A 27,072-nucleotide genomic window follows, 5' to 3' on the forward strand; every position below is an offset into this window, starting at 1 on the left:
GTGGATTTAGATATCTACAGATGGGGGCCACGCATTGCTAATAGCTTATCAATGACGTTCAGGTTGAATCTAATTGTTGAGAGGGGTTCGATGGAAGTGTTTGCCTAGGTCCTCTGGTGGGACACGGTAGTATTCTAGTTGCACATTTAAGACTACTTTGTTATACATGTAAGGGAGGGTAACTATGTAACTGCCATGTGTTCAGAATGTTGTAAGCCTGTTGAACTGTCAATAATTGAATCTTAAAGAGCCTGACCCTCCCCATAGCTGGAGCTCAGCTGAGCAGAACATGGCGGATTCTCTATATCTTCTCCCAGTTAGTTTTATTCCGATAACAGTTGAATTTAGTAATGAATGGGCATAGATTGACATCTGTTAAGCTCCATTAATAGAGAGATACATCTGTGCAACAATGAACATGGTTATTAAATAGAATCAGGAATGAAGTTATGAAAGCAAGTCAGATGAATGAGGTTGCCAATGCTGCTGGTCTAGTGCCACACCCATGCCATTAAAAGCTGTGTTGACAGACAGTAGAACAGCTAGAGTGGGAGTGTCAGATTCATTTGTTATGAAAGCTGGATCTGACATAAATATACCTTGTCCTGCTGGGCCATGTGTGACATAAAATGTAATGCCAGGTAGCAGAGATATACATTTTATAAAAGACACAAACACATTTAAAGATGTTTTTAAAACTTAAAATAAAATATACTTAAAATATTAGCACTCTTGCACTATTTTCTTTATTTAACAGTTTCTGATAACTGACACCTCTTGCTCTGAATTATTGTATCAAAGTCTGGGGACAATGTCTGTGCTGTAGCAATATTGAGTATGCTGTTAGGTGTTGTTCAGGTCTGTTGCAAACCTACTTTTGATTGACATTCATTCCAGAAATTTCATGCTCAATGCTTTGAGCCTAAGACCCAGGAGAAAACATGAAATTGCTGGGCATTGTGATCTTTTGTACATGTTGCTTTGTGTGCTGGTCAGCCAATGGAGAAAATAGAGGCTTTGCTCTGTAACTCCTGTGCGATTGAGCAAGTCTGGCAAAGCAAGCTGTGATGCAGAAGGGAGCAAGACACAGAGAAAGAAGCAGATGACAGGGAGTTGCTAATGGGCCTGATAGGAGCCCTCCAGGGACCTAATCCAGCCCTTGGGCCACACGTTTGACACCCCTGAGTTAGAGCATTCCCTGTCACTGCATGCAGCCCTGATATTCAGTCTGCAGCTAAGTCTGCATTGATCATTGCAGCTGTTGGTTGTGTTATAGGCTCAGGTCCTGGGTGACATTGCAGTGATTGGGCTCCATCCCTGTTGGACAAGTGCCTTGAAAGGTACAGTTATGAGTCATGTTTACCAGGTGCAGAAGAAGAAGAAGATATTGGATTTATACCCCACCCTTCACCCTGAATATCAGAGTCTCAGAGCAGTTTACAATTTCTTTTATCTTCCTTCCCCACAACAGACACCCTATGAGGTAGGTGGAGCTCAGAGAGCTCTCCCAGAAGCTGCCCTTTCAAGGACTGCTCTGCAAGAGCTATAGCTAACCCCAAAGCCATTCCAGCAGCTGCAAGTAGAGGAGTGGGGAATCAAACCCGGTTCTCCCAGAGTCTATGCACTTAACCACTACACCAAATTGTTAACAGATAGCGTTTGGCCATAGAGAGTGTGTATATGCTAATGAGCCACAGATTTGGATAATGGCACCACTTTGGTGCTCTTTAGGTTCCTAGATGTTATCTCTCTTGTCCATCTTGGTGTTGTTGATATTTTGGGATTCACATTTTTTTCCCCTGAGAGGCAGGAGAAGTGGTGTAGTTACTGAGCCAGTACCCACCCATTTTTTTTGTTGCAGGAGTCCTCAGTTTTGTTGAGCTTGTTATTACTTTTGGAATTTTGGAAACTTAATCCTGATAATACAGAGGTTCTCTGGGTTAGTAAACAGAAAGACAAGAGACTTCAGATCTCTCTTGTCTTGGATGGGGTTATACTCTTCTTGAAACACCAGTTTCACAGCTTGGAAGTGCTGCTTGACACAGTGGTCACTTTAGAAAACCAGGTGGCTGCTGTGGCTTGGAGTACATTTGCCTGTTGGGGAAAATAAAAGTACAGGACTTTCACCCCCCCCCCCCATTCAATAAGGCAGTGGTCCCCAACCTTTTTGGCACCAGGGACCAGTTTTGTAGAAGGCAATTTTTTCACAAATTGGGGTAGGTGGGATGGTTTCGGGATGATACAATTGTGCATTTTATTTTGGTGTGGTGGTTAAGTGCATGGACTCTTATCTGGGAAAACTGGGTTTGATTACCCACTCCTCCACTTGCAGCTGCTGAAATGGCTTTGGGTCAGCCATAGCTCTCGTAGGAGTTGTTCTTGAAAGGTCACCTTCTGGGAGAGCTCTCTCAGCCCCACCTAACTCACAGGGTGTCTGTTGTGGGGAAAAAAGATAAAGGAAATTGTGAGCTGCTCTGAAATTTGGAGTGGAGGGCAGGATATAAATCCAATGTCATCGTCTTATTATTACTACATTGTAATATATAATGAAATAATTATACAACTCACAGACTGGTTTCTAACAGGCCATGGACCAGGACCAGTCCGTGGCCCTGGGGTTGGGGACCCCTGTAATAAGGGAAGGGGAAGAAACTGGGATCCTGTAGTTCAGAAAACGAGAGAGAGAGAGCCAACTGTTGCAAAGTAACTCTTATTTATAGAAGTACAAAACCATAATGCAAAAATATTCACGCAAACAGCAATTTCAGTGTTCAGCATATTAGAAGACACAAAAAAGCCAATAATTATAAATAAAGAGTGTACTTGTATCTATTTAGGAATATACATTCTGGTCTTTGGTCAAGACCTACCAATGGAGGTGTTGGAAGACACTGAAGAAAAATCCAGAGCAGTTATCAATTAAGAAATTACAAAATCCACATCCTTCCCCTTGCTGACCAGATGAACTCTGCTCACAGTCAAATGCATAATCTATTGGGTTAGAATACCCATCACTCTCCACCTGTCAAGGCAGGATTCTGGAGGCACATACCCTAATATCTAAGATGCTTCAGTGTTGAGGCGGAAACGAAGAAATTTAAACGCTTATTTTAGAACAGTGTGCATGGTCAGAACAGGGCGCATTGTCAGGTCAATTTTTGCTTGAGAGCAGCTATTCTACAAAGCTTTATGAGAAAAGAATGAACAAGAGAAGCACAAGCTAATTCAGGCTACTATACAGAAATGTCCAGTCTTTCTTAAAATTCTGCAGCATTATGCAGCTCTTGCTCATGTGTGTCAACTGTGTCCATTCTTGAGTCAGTCAGATCAGGCCACAGTGATCCATGCCTTAGTTACCTCTAGGATGGACTACTGCAATACCCTCTACTTGGGGCTACACTTGAAGAGTGTTTGGAAGCTGCAGCTAGTACAGAATGCTTCAGCTAGAATGCTGGCCAGGGTTAACTATCATGAGCATACATTCCCAATACTACAGCAATTTCACTGGCTACCAATTTGCTTATGAGCCCAATTCAAGGTGTTGGTTTTGTCCTTTAAAACCCTACATGGCTTGGGAATGGGGTATCTGAAGGACTGTCTTCTCACCTATATTCCTGCCCAGGTACTAAATTTGTGGGGAGATACCTCCCCCAACTGTCCCAACAATTAAAGATGATTGGTTGGTTAGTACATAAGAGAGGCTTTTTCTGTGGCAACCCCACAATTATGGAACAGCCTCCCCAGGGAGGTGTGCCTTGCCCTATCATTGGCTAGTTTCAGGAAGCAATTGAATTCAGTTTTATTTAGGATTGCATTTTTGATAATTTAGCTTTTATTATTGGTACGCTAGCAGCTTCAGATTTTTTGAGTGGAGCCTGAGGAGGGTGGGGTTTGGGGAGGGGAGAAACTTCAATGGGGTATAATGCCGTAAAGTCCACCTTCTAAAGCAGCCATATTCTCCCGGTGAACTGATCTCTGTTGCCTGGAGATCAGTTGTGATCCCAGATTTCCAGGCACCACCTGCAAGTTGGCAGCCCTAGTTATTGACAGTCCTTATTGCCATTTTTGTAAGCCACCTTGAGTTCTGCAAGGAAGAAAAGCAGATAAAATGTTTTAGGGTGAGGAGTGGACAGTAGCACAAACTGGCTGCCATGGGACTGGGACTGATCACAGAATGGCTTCCCTGCTGTGATGGGGCCAATAACAAAATAATGGGAGGTTCCAAGGCAAGCATCCTGCTGTGATGGAGGCAGCTGTTTCTTAATGACTGCACCTTGCAAATGCAAAGGTTCTTCTGAGGCATATCTTCCTTCAGTTAGTTGAAGGAAAGCCAGGATTTTAGCTTTGGGGTTTTTTTTTTTTTGGCGGGGGGAGCAAGGGATACTTTGCTAAAGACCAAATGGGTGCCATGAAACCCATTTGTGCCCTCCACACTGGGGATCATTTCTCTGTAGTGTGTTGCTTTGGAACTCTGAAGATTTTCTTTTTGCTCCATTTTCTATTTCTATGCATTGAATTTTTCCTGTAGGTTTCTTGCATATTTAGTATTGTTTATGTCTCAATAAATTGTATGCTTATATTTTATGTATATTTTGTGGGTAAAGGGCATGTATGTATAAATTCTGCAGAAGAAACAGACCAATCATCAGCACCAACAATGAAAATGGGCAGACAAAACCATGCAAAATGAGCAGCTATGAAAATAAAATGGAAAAAAAAAATCATGTTTGTCCATCCTTAGTATCAAGTAGTGAATTTGGTTTTTATTGGCATTGAAATAGTACAGTGTTTTCTGGAACTGGTTCTTTCAAAGTGGATTTCCCTGGCAAAATATATAACATGATGGTAGTTCAGAGGGGCAGTGTAATAATGTTTATGCTAAAATATTTTGGAACACTGATCCATTATGTGGTAATATTATGTTACTAGGTTTTGTCTGTGTAGTCTTAATGTGACACAATTGTGTATTACTAAAATTGTTGCTTTAGGGCATAATTAACCATGAAGGTTCATGCTCAAGTTCCATTCAGACGAATGAGAGCTATGTAACACAATGAGAGCTTGTTTCAGTGCTTTTCAGTGTTAGTTTGCACTTTCTAATTGTTATAGAAACTAGGAAGCAGCTGGTGGCTGAAAGGCTTCAAGGTGGGCTGCAGCTGGGAAAGCAGGTGTGGGGAGAGGAGGAAATTGAATGAAAGAGGAACCTGGATCAGGAGGAAGGCATTGGTGTAGTTGAGAGTAGACTAGCCTCACATCTGGAAAGTTCCATTGTTAAGACTCACCACAGGGCATTTCTTTCCTCCACAGGGCATTTCTTTCCTGGCAAAACAAATTAGCAGTTCTTCATTTTTTTCCGTTATTGTTCACAAATCCTACCATAAATTCCATAGATTTCAATGAAAGTTATTTCTGGATGAGAGTCTTAAGGCCATAGCTGCTAAACACTTGCATTTTAAAATAGAAACTTGCTGTTTAACATTTCTTCAACATAAAATATATTTATTGGTGATGTAAATGTGTAAGATTTCCAGGATTTTTGTCAATGAATTACACTTTCCTTCCTTCAGTGGTGGAATTCTTTTTTTCAAAGTTGTTCTTTGGTTGTTTGCAGGCCTCTCAGGAGGTATACAAACATACATGTAAATCAGGACAGGGATGTAGACTTTCCAATTTCTGGGGGAGGGAGGGGCTGTGGGTTGGCCAGAAGGATTGCTATGATAGGTATCTAAAAGAACTGGGATCCAATGACATTATAGGAAGGAGCCAGTGACATCACAGGGAGGGGGCCTCCTTTATTACTACTTATGGAGGTGGGGCCATGGGGGATTTAGGGAGAAGCTCCCCATAAATTTAGTGGGAACCCCCCTAACAATGCCCCTGGGCTGGGCCAAACCCAGAAAAAAGGTGGGAGTTGGCCAGTGGTTATAGTGGTATCTCAGCAGTCTCCTGCTGTGTCCTGTTTTTGAAATTCACTTTTAGAATAGTCACTTTAAGATATGCAAACATGCATATCATGTGCATAGGATAAACTAATGGACACAAATTTCACAGTAAAAGGCAACACAGAAAAGCCTTTAGGGCAGGGGTGTCAAACATGCAGCCCAGGGGCCTGATCAAGCCCCCGGAAGGCTCCTATCAGGCCTGTGAGCAACTCACTGTTGCCTGCTTCCTTCTCCCTCCCTCCCTTCCTTCTGCATCACAGCTTGTTTTGCCAGGTTTGTTCAAAAGCTACAGAACAAAGCCTCTGTTTTCTCCATTGGCTGACCAGCACATGAAGCAGCTTGTGTACAGAAGGTCGCAATGCCCAAACATTTCATGTTTTCCTCTGCAACTCAGGCTGAAAGCTTTGATCATGAGTTTTTTGTAAGGAATGTCAGTAAGTGAAAAGTTGGTTTGCAACTTGCAGATACACACCTGAACAGCATACTCAAGATTGCTACAGCACAGACACTGTCTGCAGATTTTGATGCAATAATTTAGAGCTAGAGGCGTCAGTTATCAGAGACTGTTAAATAAACAAAATATTGCACAAATGCTAATGTTTTAATTGTGTTTGTCCTTTATAATGTTTATATCTCTGCTACCTCTGGCATTACATTTTATGGCACACATGGCCTGGTCCAAGAAGATCTCATTTATGTGTGATCCAGCCCTCATAACAAGTGAATTTGACACCTCTGCTTCAGCGGGACTTTTAAAAAAGTTTCCCTGGATGTTCATTTACAAGTGTCTTGTTTCTGGATGGGAAGGAAGTGGGGAGGAGGGAGCAATGGTGGTACCCTTTCAGGATGCAGTTCCTTCATGCTGCTGCTGGCCTGCCTTGGCGCTCACACAGTGAGTACCGAACGGTTTTACCTGCCGATCAGCTGATCGACAGAGGGGGGAATGCCTTTAGATAGCATGGAAGCGGTGCTCGACCGCCCTTCCAGGCATTGAAATAGACTTGGGGTGGGGAAGGGAGGGAGAAGGAGGCTGAGGAGTGGGCAAACTAGGTGTTTGCCTAGGGGGAAGGGGAGGAAGGCTGAATTTGGCACACCTGCCCTGCTTGCACCCTAGGCAACCGCTTAATTTGCTTAGTGGGTGAGCCTGCCCTGTTTGTTTGGTAAATGCATGGCTGGAGTTTCTGAGCTAGGGCAGAAAAAAATGGTTGCTGTGCATTCAAAGCAACTGTGCAATAAAATAGCTACTCTGGGGTCCCCACTGAGTGTCCTGTAAGGTTCAAGTGTTCTCCTACAGATTTCTCAGTCTTGTGATTCTTGAGGTCAGATTTGTGTCCATTGTGTCTGGGGATCTGAAAGACTTTTTCTGCCATCTGTGCCTGAAGGAGTACTTCCAACTTATGTAAGAACAGAAGAACACATCAACCTTCCAGGACAATCAGTGAGGGACCTTAAAGTAGTTGCTTATTGCAAAGGAACTTCAGAAACAGATGGTGATAGGAGATTGCGGAATTGCGAGCTATTACAACACTCAGAACAATGGAACCCCCAGGACTTAACAGAGATATTGGCTTATTTTCTCACTACACATGCTAGGTCACTCAGTTCTCAAATACCCAGTTCTGAATGGCGCCACCAGACTCAAACATAGCTCTTACATCTGTTGTTAATTACTTTATTATCCGTATACCAATTTACTACAATTTTCATGTCTTGCCTAATGTGTTATTCCAATCTTAGCTTTATGTATTGTTCAGTTACTTAGACATTTTTACTCCAATTAACTCTTCCTGGCAATTTAACAACCCCCCCCCCCCCCCCGTTTACCTATATGTAATATCTGAAGAAATCTGTTTCAATTAATCTTAGGGAGTGAATATACTAAGTCTCTCAGTTCCTGCTTATAACCATAATGGAACATTACTTGACTTGTAGGTACCACTGGACTCAAACCTTGTTCCCATACCTGCTTGTTAACTCTTCTACATACCTGCTTGTTAACTCTTCTACAGCAGATTGCAAAGTTCTCCAAGAGAAGGGATACAGTGATCATAGGAGATTTCAATTACCCATCTGTTGGAAGTCCAACTCTGCTAAAAATGAAAAGTCAAATAGATTTCTGACTTGTCATGCTGACAACTTTGCTTTCCAGAAAGTGAAGAAGGAAACAAGGGGATCTTCTATCTTGGATTTGATTCTCACCAACAAGGAAGAATTGATTGAAGAAGTGGAAATAGTGGGCACCCTGGGCAGTAGTGACCATGTGATTTTTGAATTTACAGTCTTAGGGAAGGGAAAAGCTATATGCAGTCAGACTTATAGGTTGGACTTTAGAAAGGCAAACTTCAATAAACTTAGAACTATGCTGGGTAAAATCCTATCTCTTAGGAAGAAGGGGGTTCAGGAGGGGTGGGAATTTCTTAAAAGCGAAATACTGAAAGCACAATCACAGATGATTCTCTTCTGAGAGAAACGGTGCTCAACATGGCAAAAACAGAACATATAAGGAGGGTATGAAGCTCCAACCTAGGATCAGCATAGGGGTAGTACATAACCACCCAGTTTCTTTAAATGAAACCAAGTCCTCAGGGACAGATGAATTGCATTTAGAAAGAATGGATGTGATTACTAAGAGCCAGCATGGTTTTCTCAAGAACAAGTCATGTCAGACTAACCTGATCTCTTTTTTTGAGAAAGTGACTACCTTACTGGATCAGGGGAATGCTGTAGACATTGTTTATCTTGATTTCAGTAAGGCTTTTGATAAAGTTCCACATACTATCCTTGTTGACAAGTTGGTGGAATGTGGTTTGGATCCTGTTACCATTAGGTGGATCTGTAACTGGTTGACTCATCCTCTTGAAGAGGAGTGACAAGTGGAGTACCTCAAGAATCTGTCTTGGGCCCTGTTTTGTTCAACATCTTTATCAATGATTTGGATGAAGGTATAGAGGGAATGCTTATTAAATTTGCAGATGAGACTAAATTGGGAGGGGTTGCAAACACAGAAGAAGACATAAACAGGATACAGGATGACCTTGACAGGCTGGAAAACTGGGCTAAAATCAATACAATGAATTTTAACAGGGATAAATGTAAAGTTTTAGGTAGGAAAAATCCAATGCATGGTTATAGGATGGGGGAGACTTGTCTTAGCAGCAGTATGTGTGAAAAGGATCTAGGGGTCTTAGTGGATCATATGCTGAAAATGAGTCAACAGTGATGCGGTGGCTAAAAAGGCAAATGCAATTTTGGGCTGTATCAACAGAAGTATAGTGTCCAAATCATGTGATGTGATGGTATCGCTTTACTCTGCTCTGGTAAGACCTCACCTGGAGTATTGTGTTCAGTTTTGGCCACTACATTTTAAGAAGGATATAGACAAGCTGGAATGGGTAATAGAGGTGGGCGACGAAGATGGTGAGGTGTCTGAAGACCAAGTCCTATAAGGAAAGATTGAAGGAGCTGAGGATGTTTTGCCTGGAGAGGAGGCAGCTGAGAGGTGATATGATCACCATCTTCTTGAAGGGCTGTCATATAGAGGATGGTGTGGAATTGTTTTCTGTGGCCCTGGGAGGTAGGACCAGAACCAATGGGTTGAAATTAAATCAAAAGAGTTTTCGGCTCAACATTAGGAAGAACTTCCTCAGTGGAACAGGCTTCCTCGGGAGGTGGTGGGCTCTTCTTCCTTGGAGGTTTTTAAACAGAGGCTAGATGGTCATCTGACAGCAATGAAGATCCTGTGAATTTAGAGGGAAGTGTTTGTTAATTTCCTGCATTGTGCAGGGGGTTGGACTATATGACCCTAGATGTCCCTTCCAACTCTATGATGCTATGATTCTATGGTTCTTGTATTTGCTTGCTAATTTACTGCCATTCACAGATCTCTCTCACATCCATCTTAGCTATAATCACCTAGTTCTTATGAATCTTGACTCTAAATTCTGTTTCGCCTGTATCTGTCGAAGTGTGCTTGCACATGAAAGCTTATACCCAGAATAAAACTTGGTTGGTCTTAAAGGTGCCACTGGACTCAAACTTTGTTCTGCTGCTTCAGACCAACACAGCTACCCCACCTGAATTCATTAGCTAGTTCGTTGCCCCTTTGAACCTGTACCACACCATTTTAGGTAACAACAAAATGAAAAGCATGAATATGTACAGAGTACATATTCTTTGGCAATGTTGTCTCTGGAGTGCACACAGGACAAAAGGAAATTTTAAAAGGCCGCTTGTCTTCCTGTCCCCTCCACCCAATCTCACTTTTTTCCTAATGTAAATCAGAGCCAAGCAAGTATGTTGAGCTCAACAAAGGCCTTGTGGTCTGACTGTTGCCACACTGAAAGTGGATGCAGTCAGTCAGGGTTAAGGACTATACTTTCTTTTCCAACAGACACCAAACATATTTAAGTAGTGATATGTCCTGAATATCAAAACCTGAGTAATTAATCTAGAGAGTCCAAAGATACAGCCAAAACTTTTGCAGATCACAATTACCTTTTACAATATCAAGTGTCCTTCAGCCCTCTAGGCCTGCCGAATGGATGGATAAAATAGCCATCTTTCCTAGATCTCAGGTGAGAGATCTGTGCTCCCTGATGGATCCAGCAGCAAGAGAGTTTCTCTTCCTATTGCCAGAAACATTATCAAAGCTCTTTCCCCACCCCCTTGGCCCAGGTCTGCTCAGGTCAAAACAGCTTTTCCTTTCTCCAGAGATAGTTTTCCTATTTGATACTGCTTGGAGAAGGGAGGGGAGAGAAGGGGGGTGTTTATCTGTTCATCTATCTATCCATTATCTGCGCTGCTAGCTCAATTAGCATTTGCAAGAAGGTGAGCTCCTTTCCAACCCAAAGGAAAAAAAAAACACACATGGGGTGGGATTTTCCTGCCTCACAATGTCCCAGGAGAAAAATGCATTTATTCACAGGAACCACTATCACATTCATGCCTTTGAAGATCATTATCTCTCCTTCTTGAAATTCTAAAATGGATTGGAAAACATTTTCGTACACTCAAAGGAGTTTGTCATTATGCCTGGCAGTGGTTTCCCAGGGAGGCCTGAGCCCCCAAGTCCTGTATTGGTTGCCTTGGGGGGGGGGCTGAGCCCCCCTGGAAAAATCTGTTGGCGGGCTTGAGCCCCCCCCCCCCCCGTAGTCTATGCCTATGTATCAGGACCCATTGTAGTTTTCTCTTGCTATTTGATCCTTGTTTCCTTTGCCATGCAACAGATTTGCAGATGTGCTAGCCAGTGAGTAAAATGCTGATGCAGCAATTCAGCTTGCCTTCCAACCATGGCTTCAGGCTTGCGGAGAGGGCGGGATATAAATTGAAAGTAATAAATAAATAAATAAATTTTAAAGACTGTCCACCTTGACATACACACCAGTAAATGTACAGTTATTCCTTTCTTATTCCTATTTTTAAGAGAGAAAATCAGATGTGGAAAAAGTTGAAAAACTGCTTTGGAAATTAGTGTGGTAGTGTATTGGTGGTTTCTAGTTATGTACAGTAACCTCTGGCTATAAGTATACAGAAATTATTTTCCCTGAGTTTATTCTCATGAAATATGGTGCGTTCCTACAATGGGTTCACCCTTCAAATCAGGTACATCTTTACATAAGGTAAATTGTTTTTATTTTATGTATTTAGAAAATGTATATGCTTGCACTCCAGAGAGGTTACTTAGACTTGAGAATTGCAGTTGAGAAAATATGCTGTCCTGATGATCTCTTTGGTGTAGATTTCATTAGCAATGGGGGGAGGGAGGACTGTTGCATGTACAAAAATTAAAATGATGTCAGGGAGTTCTTTGATCACATAGAAAGTGTTCTCCTTGCTTACAAGGAGATATCTGAACACTAACTGGCATTTGTAATGTATGCATTGGCATTCCCTAAAGGTAGGCTTTAAAAATAATTAAGTAATTTTATGACCATCCATAACATTAATACTTTTCCAAACTAAGCTAAGCTTAATAATATGAATAATTAATATGATGATTAATGATCTATGCTGTTTTAGAACGAGAAGGGAGGAGAATTTTTTTCTTCAATTACAGAATAATTTGATAAGGGATCTGAAGTGCTGATATGTATTTTGTTTGTTAGTAGAATGGTTCTTACTAAGATGTCAAACCTATCTGGTAAAGTGCATTTTATCTCCCCCTGAGCCCTGTGGCTGTGACGGACTTGAAAACAGTCCGTGCAGCCAATCTTGGAGTGAGTTAAATAACAAGTTCACTGGGATTGACTGGACTGCCTCCTAGCAACCAAAGTGACTTAAATAGGGTGCAGGGCCAAGACGAGGGTCTTTTTGCTTCAGTCTGGAGTTGCACAGACAGGAGAAAGACCTGTTGGAGCATTGAAAACTGTGAGGGACAGAGCTGATGACAAATAAGGCTCTGTTCTGAGGAGATTTTTCTTTTCTTTTTAGAGGCCAAGTAAGTTTCTGGTGACAGCTCTGGTTTAGGAGTGCTGACAGGCCAATAGTCAGACTCCTGTGTAAAATCAGAACATCATACACACATTGATAGCTGAGGGGTTGGGTTATCAGAGGTGAGATCCAGGACAGACAAAGGCTTCAGACAAAAAGGGGCTTGACTCTGAAGTTGTGGGTTAGTGATAGAACCCTGAGGGAGAGTCAGTGTCCAGGGGTCTGGAAGCAGGGTCTGAGGTGGACCTTCAGGGATGACCAATACCTCAGGGCTTGAAGTGCTTTTGAGTGTGTGGGACAGTATAGTGCCAACCAAATTTATACTGGGCACAGCTGATTTTTTTATTTTATTTGGGTTATCCAAATTTAGGATAACCTAAGCTTCAGTTCATTCATTTGAAGGCTTGGCCAGCCTTGATAAGCACCCAGTGGGAGCGCTGTGGTTTTCTTTGTATACTGTTAAGTTCTGCCAACTGATTTACTTTATTCCTTCATTTTATTTCTGTAAATACATTCTCATCCCCTGCCTTTGAAAAACCAATAAACCTTTTATTTTGGTTTTAAAAATTAAAAACTTATGTGTGTGCCACTTTCTCCTCAGGGTATTTCTGTCAGACGGCCAGGCTGGTCTGTTTTGAGTACAGCTGGTAAACTGCTATTTTAGGTGGCCTCGTTTTTATCAATAGATGCATAAGTGGGCTTTCCTAGTTTTCCTGCCTGTCTCATTTTCAAAATGTATTTCATTCATTCATTCGCTTAAAATTTAATCAAACACAGAAAATTTTATTTATGTATTTAATTTCAAATAAACAGTTCTGACCCTAGTGTGAGTTGCCACCAGCAAGTGGCCTAGCAAAATGCAGCATGATCTGTTTCCATATTTTGTGCTGAGGAATGTTACTTATTCAGTCTAGATTTTTACTTTTATATAGTAAAAAGGTTACTGCCTTTGCAAAGTGGCAGCATACTTACTTTTAATAGTTAGAAATGGAATTCAGGAACAGAAATCTGCACAAATCCCTTAAAATGTGAGGCAGATGGAGCTCTGAGAGAGAAAAACAGAAGTGCAGGATAAAAGTGGGCAATTTATTCTCTCTAATACAGTTGTCACCATCTTCTGCCACCTCACTTTCATAATTTCTTCCCCCTTTCCTGATGACAATGATATAAACTAACAAGGCCTGAAGGAAATGTGATTTTATGCTGAGCAGTGGTGTGTGCATTTTTCCTCTGCTTGGACAGGGAGTGGGTGCGTATCTCTGAAGATCAGATTCCAGTCTCATAAATGTTTCATGAATTACCTGCCACATTTTGGCTGTTTAAACTCTGAAGTCCCAGGAAGGATGGTTGTTCCTGCAAGTATGTTGTATGTGTATGTCTGTGTGCTGAATGAGATGCGTTTGGGAGGCACAGATATGCCCACAGAGTATTGCCAGCAATAACACATTTCTGCCCCCACATGGTACAAGGACAGAATCTCTAGATGTATTATTGCAGAAGACAATTGTAAAACTGAAATTGGACTTAGCAAGCAAGTGACTCTGGGAATAGTCAGTCTTTCTGAATGTGGAAGCCTATTATCTGGTTGCCATACACTTCCTGAATTAGCAGCATAATCTGCTCATAGCAGATCCAATGGCTTGGCATCTCCTGTCAGAAACTCTGTCAGAAAATCAGCACCAGATTGTGAACTTGTCAGTGTGACAAATGGGACACAGATAAAGATGATGTCTTCTGTGTTCACACTGCGTGATTGTAATAGTAGCCCATATACCATATTCAAGTCTCTCTGAGTGAAGACAAAAAGTATAGGAGACAAAACAAAGTATTTTCTTACTCTTTTAGATGTAAACATTTTCACGGTATGTTTGTTCCTTCCTCTTTTTTCTATTGAACTTTTTTAGATATAGACAGAGAAATCCATGCAGCGCCCCACACAAGTGAGAAGTTAATCCAGCTCTTCCGGAATAAAAGTGAATTCACCTTCTTAGCTACCCTACAACAGCGTGCATCAACTTCAGGAGTCATTCTGTCTATACGAGAACAGGAACACAGGTAAGGAAAAAAAACTGGTTTGTGTTAAATCTTCTCTCATCAGTTGGCCAGTTCACATATAATGCAAACCTGTGATAGTTTGATTCCACAGAAAGAAGTACTGGACATGCATTCCAAGGCCTTCTCAAATCTCTTGAATGTCCCAATTCAATTAGCTGTGTGCTATGACTGACATGCTGATTGGAGATTGTACAAACTAGAATAGTTAAAGCTTGGCTTGCTGTAAAAGTTTGGAGGACTGACATAAGCCATATTATCAGTTCAGATTCATCTGTAAATTATGGTTTGTGCTACATTGGAAATGGTTTGTGCTACACTGGAAATTCAATATAGATCATATGAGAAGAGGTAACAGGTATGCATAACACAGTGTCAAACCATGATTTGGTGATTCTCATATAGCAAATGAGTAAGCATTTAAGGCTGCATAACTAAGCAAGCCAATAATTTGAAGAATGAAGTCGCTTTGTATTTTAGGTTTTGGGTTAAACCAAGACACTGAATGTCATGCCTTAGAATAGTTTTACATAAAAACTTTGAGGTTCCTGTTGACTCTGCGCTACAGTTTGTATTACATGGAAAAGTGAATGTTTATACATTTTGTCATTATGTCATTGTATCTATTAATTATATCATTTATTGATCTGGAGCCATATTAATGCTTTCACATGTGCAGGGGCTTCTGCCCATGGAGTATGATTTTCCCTGCTCCTCCTCTCTCCTTCTGTGGCAGCCTGAAGTGTTCCATGAAATCCTTTTCCTAGGGGAGGGGGGACCTCAAGGAATCAGATTTGTTGGGTGTAGGCTTGCTCCCTGGTTTTGCAGGTTCCTCCCCACAGCCAGCCAACTGGCCATTGGGGGATGGGGAGAGCCCTGTCCCAAAACCAGGATGTGCCTTTAGATCTCAGGCAGGTTTGGAAACTAGCAAACTGCTTGCGTTTTGGAAGGTTTGTGTGTGCTTTTAAATCTCAATGAGACTGAAGCTCATGCGGGCAGGGTGAGCTGGCAGAGCCACGTGTGTGAGAGAGGGAGATAGAGAGAGCCCAGTCCCTCTGTTTGGTTTTCATTTCCTTCAGAAGCGGTTTGTATAGTGAAAGGGATCATAAAGAGTTAACTAGAACTTGATTATGGGCTAGAGCAGTGGACCCCAACCTTTGTGGCACTGGGGACCGGCACCAGGGCCGGCCTGCCCACCACAGCTGGCGGGGGGGGTACCAAATTTGGCCCCGCACCCCCACAGTGCCGCACAGCCTCCCCACCACCCATGGCTGTGCAGCCTCCGCACCCCCTGCCACCATGCAGCCTTGCCGCCCTCACCCCCCACCGCTGTGCAGCCTCGCCACCCCACCCCCCATGGCCATGCAGCCTCACCACCCTGTCTCTCCTTGCAGTGCCTCCTCCACCCTCCATTTTTACAATTTTAAGGCCGGAAAAGGGGCAGTGAAGCGCCGCCTTCCCTGGCTCTTTAAGGGCTGCCCCCCCGCCGAATGGCGGGAAAAACCTCCGCAGCAGCAGCGGGCAACCTGCTGAAGAAGCGGCGCTGCCCTTGTCTCCTCCCCACTTCCTTCCCACACCCAGGAAGGAAGTGGAGAGGAGTCAAGGGCAACGCTACTTCTTCAGCAGGTTGCTGGCCACTGCTGCAGAGGTTTTCCCTGCTGATCAGCTGGTTGGCGTGGGTGTGTGTGTGATTTTCAGCCCTTAAAGAGCCTGGGAAGGCGGCGCTTCACCGCCCCTTCCCTGGCCTTAAAATTGTAGAAACAAGGAGTGGAGGCACCGTGAGGGGGGTGGGGCAGCCAGGCTGCACAGCACTGCAGAGGGGGCGGGGGGGCCAGGTTTCGTGGCCCAGTTGCTAACAGGCCGCAGACCAGTACCGGTCTGCATACCGGGGGTTGAGGACCCCTGGGCTAGAGGAAAACTCCACCGTCTAGACCTCTCTCCTCTTAAATTGGTTGAAATACAGTAGATGGTTACATTCAGCAACTCTGGTAAGTAAAGCTATCTATACCATTGCCCCAGGGGTATCGCAAAAGTGCGGGGAAGCACTTTTTGTGTGTGTGTGTGTGTCTATGTGTGTTCACTTTAATTTAGCGGAAGTGCAGCTGCTGGAGAACAAAAAGACAAAAAAGAGGATGAGGAAATGAAGACTGTATACTGGGGAACTGCACTGCTGTATTTTTATTTATTTATTTATTTGGTATGGGAACCTCTTCCAGCTGCACCCTACAAAGTCTCCTGGCTCCACCCCAGAGTCCCCAGATATTTCCTGGAGTTGGCAATCCTATTGGGGAGAGGAATTTTGGGCTGCTGAATTTTTGCACCCATGGAAACACCTAATCCAGATCCAAGCTGCTACTTCTTGAAAAATAGCTTACTCAAGGTGGTTTACAAAAACTTGATAACTGTTGATGAAAATTCTAAGAACAAAGTTCTGTATTGTCATTTCAGAATGCAAAACTAGCAACTGTAGAGTTAGAAGGAAACATTGGTCCAATTCATTTAGTCATGCCAGAGGCTAAATCAAATGAGTATACCTAAACTTGCCTTCTAAACTTAAGGAGAGATCAACACAAAAGGTGTTCCTTAAGGGAGGTGTTACCAAGAATGGCCCTGTCACTAGGCAAACTAGGTGATTGCCTAGGGAGCCATCTTCTGGGGGTACTAAATTGGATGCTCCCATGTGACTAGGTGACTTCACGCCACTGCACAGATAGTGGGCAGTGTGTGTGACAGCAAGGTTTGCTGTGCAAACAGAGGCAGGGCTGGCAGTGCCTGTGCCAACAGCAGCAGAGAGATACAGCAGGCAGCAATGTAAATGTTTAGTCACCTGCTGGAGGCATGCATATGGGTGGCAGAAGAAGCCAGTGGACCTTGTGGAAATGGACTTGCACTGGGGTGGGCAGACTCTGACCCCAACTCACCCTGCCACCACTCAGTCTGCTGAGGGGAACCTAGGGATAAATGTGCCTTCTTGCTACTACTGCCCAGCCCAGCTGCCCAGGGCTCAGCAGCAGCAGCAGCTCTGGAGCACCGGCGGCAGCTGTCAGGGCTGGTAGGAAGCATGCTGGCTCTGCAATGCCTGTTGCACACTGGCTTGGGTAGGCTCTGGCCCCAGCTTGCCCTACTGCTGTTTGGTCCCTGGGAGGAGGCTGGCCATGGGCCACAGTGGTGCCAGGTGGGACTGCTGTGCAGCAGGGGCCAGAGGTAGGCTGAGGGGAAAGGGCTTTGTGCCGCTGCTGAGGGGGAAGGGCTTTGTGCCGCTGCTCTAGCCCAGCAGGTGGTACAACTTGGAATGCTGTGTGATTAGGATTTTGTTCTGTGTGATTGCAGGGCTTTCTGCACTCTTTCAAAAACCAATTTTAGCTAAAGTTATACTCTTCTCAGTCCTGGTTCAGGTGGGATGTAACTTTGCTCAGGGTTGCTTCATTAAATTTCTGGGGGTGGTGCGGCTCAAATTAAATCTGGCTTGCTTGCCTTTATGCCCAGCCGTAAGCCTTCTGATAAGAACCAAATGTTAGTTCTGCTTAGTATGTTTTGTGTCTCTTGGTAAAGTTTGCACATCCCCCACCTCAATTTGTTCCAGTATATTATGCAGTTGTGCATATTTACTTGAGTAATCTGAATATCAGGCAGTTTGGGTGTTGTGTTCTTGTTTTACCTGTGATCCATTTCAGTCCCTATTTTCACATTACAAGGTTGTTTTATCTGTTATCCATTTCAAGCCCTGTTCTCATATTACAGGGTGGTAGGACTGCCACTTCCCCATCAGTCCTCGTCTACTGCTTGTGGTATAGTTCAAAAGGAAGGATCACCTGGGAAGAACCATTTTGTGGTTCAGTCGCACAGTTGAGTCCGACTCTGTGCGACCCCATGGACAAAGTCATGCCAGGCCCTCCTGTCTTCCACCATCCTCCAAAGCCTGCTAAAATTCATATTTGTTACATTAGTAACGCTGTCCAGTCATCTCCTCTTTTTCCGTCCCCTTCTTCTTTTGCCTTCTGTCTTTCCCAGCATCAGGATCTTTTCCAGGGAATGCTCCTTTCTCATTTGGTGCTCCTTTCTCATTTGAGCTTCAGCTTCATCATCTGACTTTCCAGGGAACAATTTGGATTGATTTCCTTTAGGACCGACTGATTGGATCTTCTTGCAGTCCAAGGGACTCTCAAGATTCTTCTCTAGCACCATATCTCAAAAGCATCTATTCTTTTACACTTGGCCTTCCTTATGGTCCAGCTCTCACAGTCATATGTTACTACTGGCAATACCATCACTTTGACTACACGGACTTTTGTTGGCAGGTTATGTCTCTACTTTTTATTATACTGCCCAGGTTCACCATAGCTGTCCTCCCAAGGAGCAAACGTCTTTTAATTTCATGGCTACAGTCACCATCCACAGTGATCTTGGATCCCAGAAATGTGAAGTCTGTCACTGTAGTACCATACAACATGAACAGGGACCCTTAAACCAGTAACACATAGCACTTACCCATCATGCAGTAGGGACTTGATACTTTGCCCCAGTTACAGAGAACAGTTACATGACTTTTTGACCCAGTAACCACGAGACGTGTGGAAAGATCACGAGCATAGCTCACCAGACAAAGGTCAGCAGAAACTTTCTCCAGTGTGGGGAAGTCAAGATGTTCTTGGGTTGGTCACGTAGGAAACCAGAAAAATGTGCTAGGGTAAAACTTTGGTAAATGCTTTGCATGTCTCCTGGGAAAGTCTTGTGACTTTTTGCGGTGTAACATAAGATCTGAACACTATAAAATAAAGAGCACTAGCTTGCAAGCTAAGCGATTGTTCCTGGACACGTGTCTCGTGTGGTTCCTTGCTTCATGTCACTACTTCCATGTTTTCCCCTTCTATTTGCCAAGGAGTGATGGGGCCGGGATGCCATGATCTTAGTTTTTTTGATGTTGAGTTTCAAGCCTACTTTTGTGTTCTTCTCTTTCACCCTCAACAAGAGGTTCATTAGGTCCTCCTCACTTTCTGCCATTAGAGTGGTATCATCTGCATATCTGAGGTTGTTGATGTTTTTCCCGGCTGTTAATCCTAATTCCGGCTTCTGCTTCATCCAGGCCAGCATTCCGCATGATATATTCTGCATATAAATTAAATAAATAGGATAATATACATCCTTGTCAAACTCCTTTTCCTATTCTAAACCAATCAGTTGTTCCATATCCCGTTCTAACAGTTGCTTCTTGACCCTTATACAGGTTTCCCAGGAGACATTTGAGGTGGTCTGGTACTCCCATCTCTTTAAGGACTTGCCACAGTTTGTTGTGATCCACACAATCAAAGGCTTTAGGGTAGTCAATGAAACAGAAATAGACGTTTTTCTGATACTCCCATGCTTTCTCCATAATCCAGCGAATGTTGGCAATTTGATCTCTAGTTCCTCGACGTCTCCGAAACCCAGCTTGAACTTCTGGTAGTTCCCGATCTACATACTGCTGAAGTCTAGCTTGTAGGATCTTTAACATGACCTTGCTATCATGTGAAATGAGTGCAATGGTGTGATAGTTTGAACATTCCTTGGCATTACCCTTCTTTGGGACTGGAATATAAACTGACCTTTTCCAATCCTGTGGCCACTGTTGCGTTTTCCAGTTTGTTGACATAATGTGTGCATCACTTTAACAGCATCATCTTTTAGGACTTTGAATAGTTCAACTGGGATACCGTCATCTTTGCTTGCTTTGTTGTTAGTAATGCTTTCTAAGGCCCATTCGACTTCACATTCCAGGATGTCTGGCTCAAGGTCATCGATTTCACTGTCATGGTTGTCCAGGACATTGAGATCCTTCTTGTATAATTCTTCTGTGTATTCTTGCCACCTCTTCCTGATCTCTTCTGCTTCTGTTAGGTCCCTACTCTTTTTGTCCTTTATCATGGCCATCTTTGCACAAAACGTTTCCTTGATTTCTCCAATTTTCTTGAAGAGATCTCTTGTCCTTCCTATTCTATTATTTTCCTCTATTGCTTTGCATTGTTACTTCAGAAAGGCTTCCTTATCTCTCCTTGCTGTTCTCTGAAAATCTGTATTCAGTTGGGTGAATTTTTCCTTTTCACCTTTGCCTTTCACTTTCCTTCTTTCCTCAGCTATTTGTAAAGCCTCATCAGACAGCCACTTTGCTTTCTTTGGGATGGTGCTGATTGCTGCCTTCTATACAATGTCACTATCCTCCTTAGGGTTTGTAGAATCTTTCGGGATCAAGTGCCGTGTTCTACTGGAGAAAGTTTTCCTTCCAGACGTTTTGTTCTCAGCTGTGGAGAACATCCTCAGTGGCGTTGCAGCCAGAGCAGGCGCTCAGACCTTCTTGGCTGCTGTGCTCAGTTCCTTTTTTAATTATCCAACCGCTCCACTAAAAGACCTTAAATCACTCTTAATTTCATTCTTTATCTCTGTAAGGGCATGCAATATCTCAGTCTGTTCACTTTGGGAAGGATTACTCCCTTCGTCCGCCATTTCCTCTAACAGAGAAGTCTCCAAGTCAGAATCTTCAGATTCTAAGTCAGTTTTACCCTTTCTGGGAGGTCTGTAGGGAGGGTTTTTAGTACCTTTTTTTGCTCTAGTCCTTCCCATGCTTGACTTTGATGTACTTTCCAGAATTGGCTGTGTTTTCTGGTAATGGTCGTTAATCTTCTGCTGGAATAGCAGGAGCGTAGGAGGGATGCAACCGGCCTGAAGCTCAGTCACCAACCCCCATCAACAATTGTTGACCACCCAACAATGCTGCAAGAGAGACTACTTGGTTTGGCAACTATATCAGTTGAATACACCAAAGCATCAGCACATGACCTGAAGGAACTGGTGACAAAATTTGCAAAGGAAAAGGCACACAAAGTAAGATTTTGATGTGCCTGAAATGGAAATATTTAAGAGATGTAAATTGTAAAATTACAATCCACAGGATTATTCAAAATGATTTGTGATTTGTTTTCTGTTTGAGAAAGAAAATGAAGGTTTGATGTATTATTTGTTCTCACTTTTTTTTTAAAAGTAGCAATTTCAAGTTGGTTTCTTTGGTTTTTTGTGTGTGCATGTGTGTGTGAGCGTGTTATGTACCTGGAAGTCATGTCAACCTCTGGTGACTGACCTCTACTGGGGGCCTGGAGGATATTCACAGAGGGGACTGAACAGAGCCTGCTGCTACAACTTCATTATTTCAAGGAAGTCTCCCATCCAAGTACTTGGCAGTGTCAATCCTACTCAACTTCTGAGATCTGACAAGATCAGGCTATCCAAGTCAGGGAGCAATTTCAAGTTTTGTGCTTTTCATTTTCCCCACAATTCATCTTTTTTAAAAAAAATTGGTTATCACTGTGTGTGTGTGGGGGGGGGGGGCAAAAGTTAGCTTTGCCTAGGGTGCCAGATAGTCTAGGTCTGGCCCTGGGTGTTACCAAGACATGGTGCCATCCTGAAAAAGGCACCAACTGAACGCATTTCCAAATAGCTATAATATGTAGAATCCTGCTCCAGCTGTCAGTGAGTGAGGGTGTTCAGATAAGTGGAGGGTATTCTTGCAGGGCAACAGCTTTAGACCACTTATGCTGGAGTGTTTTGGTAAAAATAGTCATGCTATCACCCACTGGAAGAATGCTTCAGTGTGGAGTACAAAACTATTTTTAGTCTATAAAAATGTTCACATCAGGTTTGATGACTTTGCCATCTTACCTAGGAGCTGCTACCCTTGTATCATCCTTTAATTCATCATGCACGCCTTCTGGTTTACTTCTTCACAAATCTTAAATTTAAAAGGATTGAACTGGCCTATGTTTCTTGCTTCACTATGTTTTATTTTGTTTAAAAATAGTTCCTGTAGTCCTTGAAGTCCAACAATTATACCTCAAGTGACTTTTCTACACTTGGCTTAATTAGGCCTTGCTAGTGCAAAAAATAATGTACATTGTGTAAGATTTGTTATTATCTTAGGAAGGAAGACCGAATAGAAAAAGCAGACACTATAGCTGCCTCAAAAGGAAATTAGAGCAGGTCATCGTAGTATGAAGTCTGTCTTCTGTGGGTTTTGTATTTGATGTTGTAAAGGAAGCATAGTAGGCTTCCCAATCCTCAGGTCCTAGCGGGGGATCCCCCGGTTTTACAGGCTTCCCCCCGCCCCCTAGCTGGCTGGCGTGGGGAAGCCCCACCCCCACAGCCGCTACTTACCTCTAGATCTCCGGCAGGTTTAGAAACCTGCAAACAGGTCTGTTTTTAAAATGTGTGCCTTTAAAGTTGAGCAGGAAGTACTTCATGGGGAAGGGTCAATAGCAGAAGCTCTTCAAAGCACAGCCCCTCCATTTGTTTTGCTTTCGTTTTAGAGCAAGTAAATGGTGGGTATGAGTTTATGTGTGTGTGTGTGTGTGTGAGAGAGAGAGAGCAGGGTAGCTAGGGCTGCCAATCCCCAGGTGGGGGCAGGGGATCCCCCAGTTTGGAGGCACTCCCCCCTTTCAGGGTCATCAGAAAGCAAGGGGAGGGAACTATCTGCTGGAAATTCTATTATTCTGTATGGAGTATTATTCCCACAGGAAATAATGGAGAATTGATCCACGGGTATCTGGGCTCTGGGGGGGCTATATTTTGAGGTAGAGGCACCAAAGTTTCAGTATAGCATCTAGTGCCTCTCCCCAAAATACCCCCCAAGTTTCTAAAAGATTGAACCAGGGGGTCCAATTCTATGAGCCCCAAAAGAAGGTGTCCCTATCCTTCATTATTTCCTATGGAAGGAAGGAATTTTAAAAAGTGCACTGTCCCTTTAAATGTGATGGCCAGAACTCCCTTGGAGTTCAATTATGCTTGTCACACCCTTGCTCCTGGCTCCACCCTCAAAGTCTCCTGGCTCCACCCTCAAAGTCTCCTGGCTCCACCCTCAAAGTCTCCTGGCTCCACCCCCAAAATCCCCAGATATTTCTTGACTTGGACTTGGCAACCCTAAAGCATAGTGTCAAATAACCCAAAGGTATGGGGCATGGTGTTTTGGCAACAACTTTTGCTGTGAACACTTTTCATTATTTTGAGGAATATTTCCTCACTGAGCCTAGCTGAATGAATCAATTAATATAATTTGCTCAGGTGGCAACAGGGAATAATCATAAACACATTCAAGTGAACACAGACATTCAATTGAAAACGAGGGATTTAGGCTTAGTTGTCACAAGTACTGTTTATATATTTAAAAGATTTCTACCCAGCTGTGCCACTTCACATGGCTTTCAGTGCCATTTAGAAAAGTGATCTAAAAATAAGGCAGGTTAACCACACATGCATATATGGCTTGTGGACAGATTTTATTCTCTTCTCTCTAGTCCTCAACTTTTTTTTTAAGCAATTGCTGCTTCTCTGTCTGTTCTTGCTTCAGGGTGTGGCTTGAGGGGTAAAAAATACTACTCTTCCCAAATGGGTTGTCAAATATATACTCATAAGCCTGCCATATATCATCAGTCTCTACAGGATGGAGCTGCTTCTTTGCCCTGCTCCACAGGGTAGAATGCAATCAAAATGGAGACTTTGGCAGCTTCCCTCCCACTTTTGATTGCCTCAACTGTGGCAGTTAAGAACTAGAGCAAAGGGCTGTCAGTTCAGGCTGAGTCCTGGAATGATGGGGTATAAAATATTTCCCAAGATTATTGATTTTATGGTATTTTAATAAAATTATATTGAGAGATAGGCTGGAAATGTTTTAGATAAATAAGTAGAGGATGAGACAGAAAATCCGTACCTGGATTGTATATTGAGGGCTCCCTATGAAAAAAAAATATTTATATACATAGAAAACTCACACATCAAGGATGAGGCTTCTAATTGTCAGCAAACAAATTTTTTTTAGAATGGAAGAACATTGTCATGCAAGTTTTAATGTGTTGCTCCTGAGCTCCTCTCAGTTCAGTATCTGTTGATTTAGTAATTAAAACCAAGCAAAACCATAGAGTATAACCATCATGTATGACTTTTAGCCATCTAGTACCTGGCAAGAAGGTAGATTGATTTAAATAACCACTATTTTAAATAATCAATTTCAGTCAAGTTACCATTGTTGAGTTTTATATATTTCCTGAACTATTATGCATACTAATTAGTTTCTGTAAAAATGAAAACATTTTTGTTTGGAACTCAGTAGTACTTTTATTACCTAGAACAGGGGTGCACTATTAGAATCACTTTGTGCACCAGATTAGTACTTACTTTAGCTGCTGCCTATTCAGTTACTTAGAAAAGTAGGGCTTAACCCAGTGGCTTGGATCCTAGCATGTGCAGTGTTTTGAGGAGGGACCATAGCTCAGTGGTAGAGCATCTGTGTGACATTCAAGGTCTCAGGTTCATTCCCCAGCATCTCCAGTTGAAAAAAAATCAGGTACTAGGTAATGTGAAAGATCTCTGTCTGAGACCCTGGAGGGCCACTGCCCATCTCTGAGTAGATAATACTAATACACAATTCTCCATTCACAACTGCCTGCTATTCCCAGATCATCTTCTCTTCTGACTTTGACTCCGATCTAGGTTTATTCTATCGGACCAAGTCTGAAGGCAAAACCTCCATGCCAACCCAAGGCTACCTTTCACTCATCAGCAGACCTCCGTATACCCAACAGTTTGAAATATTTAGGGAAGCAGCTATCTGTTCAGCCAGGGCTATAAAAAGATTACTCCCAGGTTCTGGAATAACAAATTTTTCATCCTGAGCACCATTAAACACAGCCTTATACAGAATTTTCTTAGTCTCCTGGACAGGTGGCTTAAACTTTGGCTTTTTCATCTTGTGAGACTTTAAATTAACTGGCCAGCATACCCACTGTAAAGTCGGGCAGTGGTAACTCCCTCTATAGGGTATTATTCCTCCTGAACCGGGATAATTTTTGCCTGATAATAAGACACTCTACGTTCTACACAAACTATTTTTGCATTATGTTCTATACAAGCTCCATACACTTCCCTAGATTGAACACGCAGCATGCGTTGTGAACTTTCTCCTTCTCAACATTTAGTACATCTCACAGGTTGAGCACAGCATATTGGCACACAGGCAAAAATACAGCATAAAAGCATAGCAATATAAACACTTGAAGCATGCATGGCTTTTTTTTGGTCTTGCATCCAAAAACTTACAATGAAATAGCACCTTTTTCAATTACACACTCAATACTATAAATGATGAAGGAGGCTCAAAAGGGTTCAGAATGACTAATAACAAAGAAATATCTAACTCTATGTGGCTCCAGAAGGCTTCCTCAAAGTTTCGGCCGTGCGTAGACCAGCCAGCCTCCGAGTGTGGCTGGAGCAAGGCTGCTGATGAAGCTTGGGAGCGCTGGACCTGCTTTCAAGCAAGTCCCACCAGCTATAAGTTGCTGACTTTTAACAGTCTTTACTGGATGGCTTAAGGCCAGATGGAGTCTTTGGTAAATTTCAGAATCAATGGCTTTCCTGGAACTGGCTGCGCTTTCCAGTGATCTGCAGCTCTCTTTAAATAAGACCAATGAATCCACGCTGCCACTCCTTGGACCTTGACAGCTGTGGGGGAACTTAAAAGAACAGTAAAGGGGCCCTTCCACTTGGGCTGTAAGGTCTTTGCCCTCCAGATTTTAACCCACACACTGTCTCCTGGATGGTAAGCATGTACAGGAGAATAAATCTGATATGGCAGAGTCTCAAACACATACCTATTCACATCTTTTACAGCTTTGCCCAAGGCTTGCAATTCCTCATAAATTATAAGGCTCCCTAACTGAGAGAGGTCACCCTGAACTATAGGGGGTAGTCTTCCATAAACAATCTTGAACGGCGACAGCTTAAGATGTTTGTGAGGCAGGCAGTGCAACTGGAACAATGCAATTGGCAACATTGTAGTCCCTGGCAAATGGGTTTCTTGACAGAGTTTAGACAGGGCATTCTTCAAATACCTATTAGCCCTCTCGACTTTTGCTGAACTCTGTGGGCGGTAAGCAGCATGCAATTTCCAAGTAATGCCAAACAACTTAGATATACCTTGTACAGTTTTCTCTACAAACGATGCTCCATTATCACTCCCTATGATAACAGGTAAACCGAATTTTGGTACAATGTCTTTTAATAAAGCTTTTACAACTTCATTAGCTTTCTCAGTGCGGGTTGGGTAAACTCAATCCGCCCAGACATCGTGCAGATGAATACAAGTATGTAACGATAATGTCCAGCTTTGGGCATCTCAGTGAAATCTACAACTAGGGAGGAGAAAGGTGTTGCTCCCACTGGCTGACTTCCAGGGAGTTGAGTGGGGCCCGACCTTGGATTGTTCTTTGCACATGTAACACACTGCACAGAGGCTTGGGCTGTCAGTGAACTCACACAGTTGATGTATGCCCATTGACTCACAAAGCGTTCAAGAGCTGTCTTCCCATAGTGTGTTCCCTCATGCAGGTTCTGAATTAACACCCATGCTACAGCTTCTGGAATATAAATTCTGTCATCGGGAAGAACATACCAGTTATCTCTTCATTTTGTTACTGCCCCTTGAGTTTGAACACACTGCTCCTCAGTTAGTGAATACCGGGGGCTCCATTCGGTTAAGGAAACTTGAAAAACAGGCAGAATTTCTGTGCTCCCCTGATAAGGCTTAAGGGCTGCTTCCTTTGCCGTTAAATCTGCCTTGCAATTTCCTCTTGCTTCC

At 43.0% G+C, this 27,072-nt stretch overlaps 1 protein-coding gene across 4 annotated transcripts in view; it reads left to right on the forward strand.

Annotated features, from left to right (window-relative positions):
* The window catches only part of NELL1 (neural EGFL like 1), a 994,364-nt gene that overhangs the window by 105,416 nt on the left and 861,876 nt on the right, over positions 1-27,072 (forward strand). For all 4 annotated transcript variants that reach the window (XM_060262209.1, XM_060262211.1, XM_060262210.1 and 1 more), the window contains exon 3: positions 14,276-14,426. In XM_060262209.1, the coding sequence (XP_060118192.1) occupies positions 14,276-14,426 (151 nt within the window). The remainder of the gene's footprint in view (positions 1-14,275; positions 14,427-27,072) is intronic.

This window comes from Heteronotia binoei, chromosome 21 (assembly GCF_032191835.1).
Source record: "Heteronotia binoei isolate CCM8104 ecotype False Entrance Well chromosome 21, APGP_CSIRO_Hbin_v1, whole genome shotgun sequence".
Taxonomy (NCBI): Eukaryota; Metazoa; Chordata; class Lepidosauria; order Squamata; family Gekkonidae; genus Heteronotia; species Heteronotia binoei.